The sequence below is a fragment of the Pipra filicauda genome, unplaced genomic scaffold (genome assembly GCF_003945595.2).
Source record: "Pipra filicauda isolate LSUMZ 115617 unplaced genomic scaffold, ASM394559v2 scaffold598_size243975_pilon, whole genome shotgun sequence".
In the NCBI taxonomy this organism is placed as follows: Eukaryota; Metazoa; Chordata; class Aves; order Passeriformes; family Pipridae; genus Pipra; species Pipra filicauda.
This window is the reverse complement of record NW_024104751.1, coordinates 162,721-174,499: the sequence shown is the minus strand read 5'-3', so window position 1 is coordinate 174,499 and position 11,779 is coordinate 162,721. Positions and strand designations below refer to the sequence as shown.

Sequence of the window (11,779 nt, the reverse complement as noted above, 5' to 3'; positions counted from 1 at the left end):
GCAGCCCGGAGTGCAGCCGCGGTGTCCCAGGCTCGGCTGGCAGACCCAGCGGTCGCTGCCGCAGCCGCTGCCCGCTCCGCCCGGCTGGGCTGTTGTGAGCTGGGCTGGGCTTGGCTGTGCTGAGCTGGGCTGGGTCGGGCTCGGCGGCGCCTTAGCCGAGACCACCACCCAGCGGTGCGCGCTGGGACTGCGCCCGCCGCCGCCCGCTGCCCGCGCTGCCGCTCGGCCCGGCCCACGGACACGCGCGCACACGCGCGGTGCCGCCGCTCGCCCTCGGCTGAGCCCGGGGCAGGACGCGCGCACATCAACCCAGGGATAAAAATGCCCGGGAGTAGCGGCGGGAGCCCTTCAGGGAGTCCCAGCGCACAAGCAGAGCCGGCAGCTGCTCCGCATCTGTCCCCGCTTCTCGCTGTCTGCATCCCGCGGCCCGGAGGGCGCGCTCGTCTAACGATAGGCGAGTCTGTGACCTCCGAGGAACGCAGCGGTAAAAGCGGCACAAGGCGTTTCTCAGGGCAGTGTGGAGCAGAGACTTTGTCCGGAGGGACTGAGCCGCCTTCCCCGGACGGAGAAACCGGCACGACCCCTCCGCAGGTCCAGCACGCCTGTAACAGCAGAGGACGGCACTACAGCTACTGGGGAATGTCAGGCTGCGGACAGGGAAGGGAGGTTCCTCCCAGTACGGCTCAGGCATGGACGCGCCCGCCGACCGGCCAGTCCGGCGGCTGAAAGGGAGAAGCCGCTGTACTGCCCTCATAGGCTTCCCTCTCGCCGGCGGGCTGAGAGCTGCAGAGCGGATCTTCGTCCTTGTCCGGCCCCGTCTCAGCGCTGCTTTGCGGGCTGAGCAGGACGGGCCTCAAGAACTGAAATTCGCTCCTCCCCGAGCCGGTGGTCAGGCACACCTCGTAGCGGTAAGCCGGTGACAGAGTGCCCACCCCGCCCACGTCCACGCCGTCGCTGGCGAAATCTCCATCCGCGTAGCAATTGGCAGAGGGAGGTGAAAGGTGTGCCCGGAGGCGAGCCTTGCACAGCTTGGCTGTCGCCAAGGCGACGACGGACAGGAGGAAGAGTGAGGAGACGCAGCCCAGGGAGGCAATGAGGTAGGTGGTGAGCAGGTCCTCCTCAGCTACCTGCGGCTGCTGCCTGCTCGCAGGATCGTGGTCGAGCTGCAGGGAGGCGTCGGAGAAGTCGTGCACCAGTGCGACAGCGAGTGTGGCTGTGGCAGAGCGCGGTGGCTGCCCGCGGTCCCGCACCAACACGACGAGCCTCTGCCGGGGCGCGTCCCTCTCCGACACGGCCCGCGCCGTGCGCACCTCGCCGCTGTGCAGCCCCACGCGGAACAGCCCCGGCTCCGTCGCCTTGGCCAGCTCGTAGGACAGCCACGCGTTCTGACCCGCGTCCGCGTCCACTGCCACCACCTTGGCCACCAGGTAGCCCGAAGGTGCCCAGCGCGGCACCAGCTCTCCCGCCGCGCTGCTGTCGGGGGCCGGGTGCAGCACCACGGGCGCGTTATCGTTCTGGTCCTGCACCACGATTCGCAGCACCGCCTGGGCGCTGAGCGGCGGCGAGCCGCCGTCAGTGGCACGCACTACCAGCTCAAAGGCACGCACCTTCTCATAGTCCAGTGGGCGCAATGTCCGGACGGTTCCACTCTCCGCATCCACGGACACGAACGATGCCGCGGCGGGGGTGCCCGGTGGAGGTGCCTCTATTGCATATCTCACATGTGCGTTTTCTCCCGCGTCAGCGTCTGTGGCTCTCAGGCGGCCCAGGCTCGTCCCCGCGGGCTCGTTTTCGCTCATCACCATGGTGTAAATGTCCTGGATGAAGGTGGGCGCGTTGTCATTCACATCCAAGAGCAGCACGAGCAGTGTCTTGGACGTCGAAAGCGCGGGTGAGCCTTGGTCACGGGCTCGCACCGTCACGTTGTACTCCGCCACTTGTTCCCGGTCCAGCGCCTCCGATGTCACCAGTGCGTACGCGTCGGCTGCCAGCAGCGAGATGCCGAAAGGTTGCTCATCTGCCAGCTCGCAGGTTGTCCTGCCGTTGTCCCCCGAGTCCCGGTCCCGCACGTTGAAGAGAGCGACCACGGTGTTCAGCGGGGCGGCTTCCGAGAGGGTGCTGGTGAGGGAGGTGATGATCACCTCGGGGGCGTTGTCGTTCACGTCCTCCACCTGCACCTCCACCTTGCAGTGCGCGGACAGGCCCCCTCCATCTGTTGCCTGGACATCTATCTCATAGGTCTTTGTTTCTTCATAATCCAAAGCCTTTTTGAGTCTAATCTGGCCTGTCTCTGGATTTATTTTAAATGTCTCGAAATTTTCCTTTGAATTTTGAACAATTGAATAAGCTATTTCCCCATACGTTCCTGAATCTAAATCGCTAGCAGACACCACCACCACTAAGGTATCCTGTGAGATATTTTCCCTAACGGGGACTTTATACAGACTCCGAGTAAATACTGGAATGTTGTCATTTATATCCAGGACTACCACGCGGATTAAGGCTGTACCAGAGAGGGGTGGAGTCCCACCATCCACAGCTGTGATGCTGAAAGCAACTTCTGCCTGCTGCTCCCGATCCAGGGCTCGATCCAAGACCAGCTCGGCGTACCTCCTGCCGTCACTGCGCTGCCGAGTGTTCACATGGAAATACTCGTTGGAGCTGATACTGTAATGCTGAAGACTATTGTTCCCCACATCTGGATCCTGAGCGCTTTCCAACAAAAACCGAGTCTCTGGCATTGCAGATTCCGAGATCTTTAAAACTATCTCTTTATTTAAGAACACAGGAGCATGATCATTAATGTCGGTGAGTCTTACCTCAGCTCGGAAGGACTGCAGTGGGTTCTCCAGCAGCACCTCGAAACGCACCAGGCAAGGCTCACTCTGCCCGCACAGCTCCTCCCGGTCCATCTGCTCTCTCACCACCAAATCCCCGGTGTGCTGGTTCAGCTGCAAATACTGCTTTTCTCCATCAGAAACGAGTCGAGCCTGACGAGCCGATAATTCCTCACCGGTCAGTCCCAAATCCTTAGCGATACTCGCCACAAAGGAGCCTCTCTCCGCCTCTTCGGGTACAGAGTACCGAGCGATTTCTGCTCTCATTCCCTTGACACAGAGGAGAAGGAACAGAGCCACCGCTCGCCCCGAGAGCGGCTCCTCGCTCTTCCTCAGCTTCATTCTCTTCCTGCGACCCGATCTCCCCTCCTGCGGGCTGGATGGAGCTGCCGATACAGCCTGCCGACCCCCGGACGGAGCAGTCCGAGGTGGTGCAGCCCCGCCCGCCCGAATCCCGGGGGCGGCGGCGATGGAAACTGGGAGATGCGCGGAGCCTCCGCGGTCAGCAGCGGCACCAGGCGACCGATCTGCGGAAGGACGCGAAGATTTCCCAGCACAAAGCCTGGAAAGTAGAGATTAACGGCTCGATTTCTCTCTTCCGGGGTCAAGCAATACAGATTTAACTGTCCATTCAATCCCGTTCAAATATGGCCACCACTTGAATAAGCAACACCTCTGTTTGTCTTTTATTTGAAAAAGAGATTTGTTTAAATCCGGGGTTTGTAGGGGTTTCTTTTCCCCTCCTTTTTCCCCCCTAACGCGCCTCATTATAACGATTTGAATAAATTACTTTCAGGCTGTTTAGCTAAAAAAAGCTATATATTGTTACAGGTGTCCAACAAACCAAGTGAGCTGGTCCATTAACCACGGCAGAAATCGTCATGGTGCTCCCCGTAGAAATTCTCAGAATGGACCGAGATTGTTCATTCATTTCCCCTCAGTCTGGGAACAACATCTCTCGGACCTCAACTTGGCTCCTAAAATCCCCCTCCACCTTGCTCTGGCTTCTCAGAACGGCCTTCTTCCCAGGTGGTTCTGATTTCCCCTGAATAAAATCCACTCCAAATGCAAGGATTTATTCCTGAAATCCTGCTCCTTAGGCGGCTGTTTCCTCAGCGATGACTGTGACAAGTGATCTCGAGACAGCACACTCACCCGAGGAAGTTTCAAATAGCTTTTATTGTTTTCTGTCAGCAGGCATCTAACTCTTAAAAATGTGTAGGTGACAGGAAATATCACATTACTTTATAGATCAATACCTATTAACGAAGAAAAAGAAAACAGAAAGCTTCTTGAAGGCCTATGTTCTACAGTGCCCTAAGTTAATTGTAAACAGTTCAGAGTGTTTTACTCTAAAACCACAAGCAGTACTTTTAATTGTCTACTAGTTTACACTAAAAAATCCTTAAATATTAATGTAAATTTTACCTTATTAAAACAAACAACACCCTCCCCAACAAAACAAAAAAAAGCACATTGCTCAAAGCCCACTCTTTACAGTAAGGAGAACCTGTAAACTCCTGCCAAGTGTGCCAGTGCCAGTGATTTCTAATACAGATAGCTTCTACCTGTTATTAAGAAATTCCTTTGCAAGCACCACTCAGTTTTGCTTAATATTTGTTTGGTCTAGTATTGAACAGAGGGAAAAAAATTAAGACATTATTACAGAGCTCTCTCCATAAAACCAAACAAAACTCACAAAAAAAATCCCATAGAAAAGATGGCATAGGAAAAAGCTGAAGATCTGCTGCAGTTTTCAGTATTTCCCTTAACATGTAGAAGCAATAGCACTTTCACAATCATACATTATTGTGTAATCAGCATGCAACACAGTCCTCCTCCTCCATTGGCATCACAATTACAAAATACCTACGTAAATAAAATACTGCTCAAGAGGAGAGTGTTTCTGCTCTCCCACAGAGAAGCTTTCATCTCCCTGGTACCTTTTAGGGAGGTGTTTGGTCTCTTCGTTCTCTTTTCCCTGGGAGGACAGACATACTTGTCTCTCTTCATTTACTGATGGTTGAGCCAAGGGTTTTGATCAGAAGTGACATTTAACCCCAGCCCCCCGTTTGCAGTGCAAGCTGCTTCTGCAGCTCCGGGTCCTGTGTCTTCAGAGAGGGGGGCTCTGCCCTGCAAAAAACAGAGAGACTGGTTGTCTTTTGGGCGTTGAAGGGAAGCAGGTATCATCGAGAAGCTTGGAGGGCATGTCTTACACCACCGCCTGTGTGACACTTCCCTACCCAGAGCCAAAGAGGAGGTTGGTGGGTCTCCAACCCGAACAGACAACATCTAAAGTTCAGAAACCATCCTCCACTGTGGACAACTCAAAGGTACTATTGCAAAACTTGTATGATTCTCAAGGAGTAATTCAAGATGGTAAGAGCATCATATAAAACCCCTTTCTCACAAACAGTAAATGTGGTTTAATGTTGATGTATCAAGAAGGGTTGTTGTCTGCCCTGAAGCTACTGCGGCTCTGAACACCTGCACTAAAGTGTGAGTCCAAGTGGTTATGAAATACTAAAATGTTAAGGGGCGACTCAAGACAGTATTAGAGGTGACTTGGACTCAGTGAGAGAGTGAGGAGTTTCAATGATCATCTCTTGTGTCCCCCACACTCTTTGAACACACGGAAGTTAACAGGAGCTCAGATGTGACTCACTCTGAGTTCACAGAGGGCTGGTACTGCCTGGGAGCACCAGGCTGGGTCAGGAAAAGACTGCGAGGGTGCATTATAAAGTCACGATAACCACATTTTCCTCGCCGACACTGTTCATGCAAGTCACAAAAATAGAAGGGAATTGAATGGCAGGGGTACTCACCTCCTTAGCCTCGAGCAGCTTGAGTTCAGCACTGCCACCACCACCCTGGTGAATGGCACTCGGCAGCGCCGAGCACCAGCTCCTAACAGCTGTGCAGGGGACACTGTCAGTGAAGTGACACCCCTTTGCACAGTTGTCCCCGCAGCCTCATCTGACACTGCACAGGATCACTACATTCCCACTACTGCCGCCTCCGGGAGGATGTGTCCCTGGAAGCGGTACATTCCTGCTCCCCATGGGCTCCACACAGTGCTTGGGCAGGATCCAAAATGGAGACACATTTCTACCTCTACTTCTCACCTTCTCGTTGTCCAGCTGCTCTCCTTTGCAGTGACACTGAAGACTTGCTTTAACACGAATACTCAGCATAGATATGGGTGCAGTTACCCGGAGAGGTGAGAGATGCCTCATCCCTGGAAATATTCAAGGTCAGGCTGGATGGGGCTCTAAGTAATATGATCTAGTTGAAGATGTCCCTGCTCCTTGCAGGGGAGTTTGGACTCGATGGCCTTTAAAGGTGCATTCCAACCAAACTATCCTATGCTTCTATGATGCAGAGAGGAGAGGTTAGTCAGCATATGGGAAGCAGCTGAACCCTGCTGGATCCTCCTGGGAGGCACCGCCAGCTGCTCTGAGACCCCCTGTAACTTCTCCTCCCACCACAGGGACCCCTCCACTAGCAGCTCAGCATCTTCCTTGCTAGCAGGATGTGGCACATCCCCCTATCCTCCCCCCACGGACAGGTCCCTCACCTGTGCAGCCCAGTCGCCTTCCTCCCCGAGGTTTGCCACATCTTGCGAGCACACTGAGCTCCGCTGTTCGCCCGGGCCGGGAGGCAGCCCGGCGGGGAAGCAGGGGAAGAGGGGTCTGAGGAACCGAAACTCGCTGTTGACGGTCCCGGCGGCGAAGCAGACATCGTACAGGTAGCTGCGGGGCAGGGAGCCCGCACTGCTCTCCGTGGCTATCGTCGGGAACGTGGGCAAGGTCTCCGTCTCCCTCCGCCTGGCCCGCCGCACCTTCACCACCAAGGCGGTCAGCGCGGTGGCGAGGAACAGCGCCGACACGCAGGCCAGGGAGGCGATGAGGTAGAGGGTGAGCGGCCCGTCGGGGTCAGCGGCCGGTGCCTCCTCGCTCACCCGCAAATGCGCTTCGGAGAAGCCGTCCACCAGCGCGACGGCGAGGCTGGCGGTGGCGGAGCGCGGTGGCTGCCCGCGGTCCCGCACCAGCACAACGAGCCTCTGCCGGGGCGCGTCCCTCTCCGACACGGCCCGCGCCGTGCGCACCTCGCCGCTGTGCAGCCCCACGCGGAACAGCCCCGGCTCCGTCGCCTTGGCCAGCTCGTACGACAGCCACGCGTTCTGACCCGCGTCCGCGTCCACCGCCACCACCTTGGCCACTAGGTAGCCCGAAGGTGCCCAGCGCGGCACCAGCTCTCCCGCCGCGCTGCTGTCGGGGGCCGGGTGCAGCACCACGGGCGCGTTATCGTTCTCATCCCGCACCATGACGCGGAGCAGCGCCTGGGCGCTGAGCGGCGGCGAACCGCCGTCACTGGCGAGCACTGACACCTCAAAGGCACGCACCTTCTCGTAGTCCAGCGGGCGGAGGATATAAACATCCCCGTTTTCAGCGTTGACTGACACCTCGGGCTGCTCCTTGCCCTCCTGCCGCACCAGCGCGTAGTTTACGCGGGCGTTTTTTCCTGCGTCGGCGTCCGTGGCGTTCATGCTGCCGATCCGGAGCATGGGGCTGTTGTTCTCCGTGACCGACATGGTGTAAATCTCCTGCGTGAACTCTGGGGGATTGTCGTTCACATCCGATATCTGCACGAAGATGTTTTCCCGAGAGCTCAGCCGCGTCCTGCCCCAGTCCGTGGCTGTGATGGTGATGTTATACTGCGCCGTGCTCTCCCTGTCCAGCGCCGCGTTTGTTCTCAGTTCGTAATAATTATCAAAAGTGGGGGTGAGGCTGAATGGCAAGTCCCCTTCGATCGAACACTCTGTCCTGCCGTTGTCCCCGGAGTCCCGGTCCCGCACACTGAAGAGAGCCACCACGGTGCGTGGCGGGGCGTCCTCGGGAATGGAGGCGGTGAGAGAGGTCAGCGCTATCTCCGGGGCATTGTCATTCACGTCCAGGACTTCTACCTGCACTTTGCAGTGCGCAGAAAGCCCCCCGCCGTCAGTGGCTTTTACCACCATCTTGTGGGTTTTCGCCTCCTCGAAATCCAGGTTGCCCGCGACTCGTATCTCCCCGGTGGCCGGGTTCAGCTGGAACAGCTGCCGGGATCTCTCCGATGTCTGGGTGAAGGAGTACCGCACTTTCCCATAGGACCCTTCGTCGGGATCTGCGGCCGCGACTCTGACCACCAGCTGCTCCGGGGGGCTGTTCTCAGCCAGGCGCACCTCATAGACCTCTCGATCAAAGGCAGGGATGTTGTCATTGGCATCCAGCACCACGATCCGGATCAGAGCCGTGCCCGACCGGGGTGGCGAGCCCCCGTCGATGGCGGTGAGAAGTAAATTCAGCTCCCCCTGCTCTTCACGGTCGAGCTGGCGCTGTAGGACGAGCTCCACGTACTTTACTCCATCTTTCCCTGTTCCCAAATCGAGGGAGAAATGCGCATTGGACACGAGGCTATAGTTCTGCAAACCGTTACTGCCCACGTCTTTATCCTGGGCGCTTTCCAGGGGGAAACGAGACCCAGGAGATGTTGTTTCTGGAATCTCTAAAACCATCTCCTTCTCCGGGAACACGGGGGAGTTGTCATTTACGTCACGAATCTCCACCTCCCCTCGGATCAGCTGCAGCGGATTTTCAAAGAATATCTTAAAGACGAGCGTGCAGGTGTCTCTCTGCGGACAGATCTCCTCTCGGTCCAGCGACTCTTTTGCCGTCAGGACTCCGGTGTTTTGATCGAGACGGAAAAGCTGCTCGCTCCCCTCAGACACAACGCGGGCCTTGCGAGCCGCGAGCTGGCTCACGGGAACCCCCAGGTCCTTTGCAATGTTGGCGACAAAGGAGTCCCTCTCCATTTCCTCCGGCAGAGAGTAGCGGAGGGTCTCAGCCCCGCTCTGACACACGCAAAAGCACAGAATAAACAAGATCACTTGCCTCTTGCTGTCTCCGCTCCGTCTCCCACACTCCATCACTCTCCGAAAAAGCCATCCGCCGTCCTCCGCGGCTCCCAGCATTTTTAAATAGTGTCCGGAGCGGAGCGGTGTTTGCCAGCAATCCTGGGGTGAGGGAATCTGGAAGCTCCCGAGTACTCCGACTCCTTCCCGAGCAGCTCCCACGGTTTTTTTGTCTCCCTGTGCCTGCAGAGCCGGGGCGGACCGAGGGACGCGCCGGTCCGCGGCCAACACCCCCACCCAGCGTCGGAAGGGGGAATATTTCCTCCTGATTCGGGGTTTGCTGCTTGAATGTGTGCTCTGTGTGCCAAAGTGAAGCCAAGAGGTGCGGTGGAAATATTCTCCTCGCTTGGAAGCGGGGTCGCTGTCGCTGCTCTGGGTATCAGATCCCAGCTCGCCAACCACGAACTCTTCAGACACAGCTTTTGGGTTGGCTCTACGTTGTGTAGGCACTGCAAGATTCGCTTCCTCGGCAATCATTGCGAGGTTTTCATTCTCCATTTGTTAACCAGCGCAGGACAATTAGCAACTGGGGCGGGTCAGAGAAGCTACTGAAGATGAGAGCTGGTGCCAGAGAGCTGACAGGGAAGTCACACTAGAAGATAATGCTGTTCTAGGGCACATCATCCTAAGGTTGTTTTTTTCTCATTGGGTATCACATCTCGCCCGAAGGACACTTAACACTTTAACACTTTTCTGTGTGAAAAGTGCTTTTCTCCTTAGCTGACAAGAGTTTTCTCCCCTGCACGCCATCCATGATAAGGTGTGTCACTATGTAACGCATTCCTGAAAAATGTCCCCAGGCGTACACAAGCATCGAAATGCTGTAAAATGTTTTCATGTTTTGAAGGTGTAATGTCCTTTCCCCTCTAATGTTACCACACAGGGTTAGGAATATTTTAAAGGTCCCACCTTAGAGGTAAAACCTTCACTCTTATTCCTGTCTGAGGCCAACAACTAGTTAATGCAAAAGGCAAGGAAACAAACACAAGAGCTCATAAATTAAGCACCCAGATACACAGAAGCTAATGAGGAGCTAACGGAGACAATAGCAAAGATCAGGGATCTAATTACACTAATTAATGGGCCATTAAAGGATTTATTGAAGTATAAACTCCAGAGGTTCAACAAGAAGCTTTGTACACCATAAAGGGGGAAAAAAGTTCTAAAGATTCTCATATATTACCAGAAAGAGTCTCACAGGAGAGAAGAAACAGATTACGAGATGTTTTATGGGGGATTTAGGAATATACAAAGCTTGCTATGAGATGGTTAGAGGCAGAACCAAACTCGCTAAGAGGGAGGGATCAAGAACAGACCTGTGAGGAACAACCGTGGGAAACAGAGGTGGAAGGGGACACTGAGGGGTTCTGAGCACGGCCTGGTAGCTGAGGCAGGATCTGTGCTGGAGACTGGTTAAAACCATGAGGGTCAGGCACTCATGGCTGTCCCAGAGCATCGACATCTCAGCTGCTTCTGCGGCGAATGCACACACAGTGTGCTGGGGATGCGTCCAGGTGCCTGCGAGCCCAGCCCAACCCTCCTCTTAGAGAATTAAAAAAAAAAAATGGAGGAGAAAACAGAATACAGCTTGCACTACTTATTTTTGGTTCGAGCAACTTTTATTCAGGTTTTACTATAAAAAGAACAGCACTATTTTAGTATTATTATAAAATATCACAACCTCCTGGGTTTTGGTACCTTTCCTTTAATTTCCTAGATATTTTCCTTTATTTTTGCTTTCTAAAAGGGCTGATGCTGTCAAATAATACTCACGAGGTCCAGTTAGAGAAATTCGTTGACACCTTCATTTGTTTTCAAATAAAACTTCGTGACTGTACGAGTAGGAGAAAGTAGCAAGAGTTGACTTAGGATTCCTCAGAAGTTTAGACACTAAAGGACCTTGCACGAATGCAGTCATTTTTTTTTTTTTTGTGATTTCCTCTTACAGCCCCTTGACTTGGAAGCCTGAGAGGCTCTAACTTACATCAAAGGGCAGCTCAGCTCCCTTCTCCTCTCCCCTTCCGTGTCCACCTCTCGAGTTGCGATTATTATCACCAACACAAAAGCTTGATGTAAAATCAACCACAGCTGGGAAAGTGGTTTCTCTCCTCTTTCGTGCCACGCAAAAATAACTGTGACACCTGGAATCCACTTGCTTTGTGCCCCTTTGTTTAGCTCTCGGCACCTCCGAGAGAGGAAGGTGTATTTGTTTCTACTTAACCTAATCTTTGGCACCGCGGCACAGCGGGGAACAGGCACAGGCCGAGAGGAGCTTCCACAGACACTTCATACCCTGACTGCAGAAACCCCGTAATTTTTGGTCCTATCATTTAAGAAGGCAAATGGTGTCTTTCAGCTTCAGGTGTAGAAGGGAGTTAGAAGAACAGTGATCCTTAACGGAGCTCTTGGCTGTGAGAGTCTCTTTGCATATCAGAAGATCTGGTCTTCCACTGACTTTTATATTCTTTCAGATTTTAAAGAAATGCGAAATAAAGAGGATCACTTACCTTGCAGCACTGGAGAGTTAATGCTGGTGTTTTCTGTTGGGTTACAACAATGAAATGAATTAAAAAAAAAAAAAAAAAAAAAAAAAAAAAGAGAGAGAAGAAGTTTGAACGCTGCCAGATGAAGGCACACTGTATTTTAGGACAGACTGAGGAGCTATAACCATAATAAGGACATAATTTGCATAAATGTGTCAGAGAATTCACTTATCTCCTTGAACACATAGTGATGTTGCAGGCTTCCTCATCTCTGGTTAATGATGACATCTTTATCCTAAGAAGGTAACTTAAAATGACCAAAAAACCCAGTTCTCTCTGCTCTGATATTTACAACTGAATGCTAGAAAAGTGCTACAGTTCCTGGTATGTCCCCGGATTTCAGAACACAGCATTCCTAAAAGAAAACTCTGCCCTCACTTCTGCAATTTCAGTTTCCAAAATCCCCTTCTTGGTCTTTCAGCTGGGAATTCAGATTTGCCGAATGA

The 11,779-nt window shown here is 53.9% G+C and overlaps 2 protein-coding genes across 2 annotated transcripts; both read right to left on the bottom strand.

Moving 5' to 3' along the window:
- Nucleotides 1–352: 352 nt before the first annotated feature.
- LOC113991386 (protocadherin beta-16-like) lies at nt 353–3,328 on the bottom strand. The gene has a single exon (XM_027727656.2). It carries the CDS (start codon nt 3,177–3,179, stop codon nt 684–686), a length of 2,496 nt encoding a protein of 831 aa, XP_027583457.2. The 5' UTR covers nt 3,180–3,328; the 3' UTR covers nt 353–683.
- A 671-nt stretch (nt 3,329–3,999) lies between these two features.
- On the bottom strand, nt 4,000–11,268 carry LOC113991390 (protocadherin beta-16-like). The gene is given in 4 exon segments (XM_027727662.2): nt 4,000–4,970; nt 6,415–8,855; nt 8,858–8,949; nt 8,951–11,268. Coding segments are annotated over 4 exon segments (2,991 nt in total). The 5' UTR covers nt 9,289–11,268; the 3' UTR covers nt 4,000–4,850.
- Between the last annotated feature and the right edge of the window lie 511 nt (nt 11,269–11,779).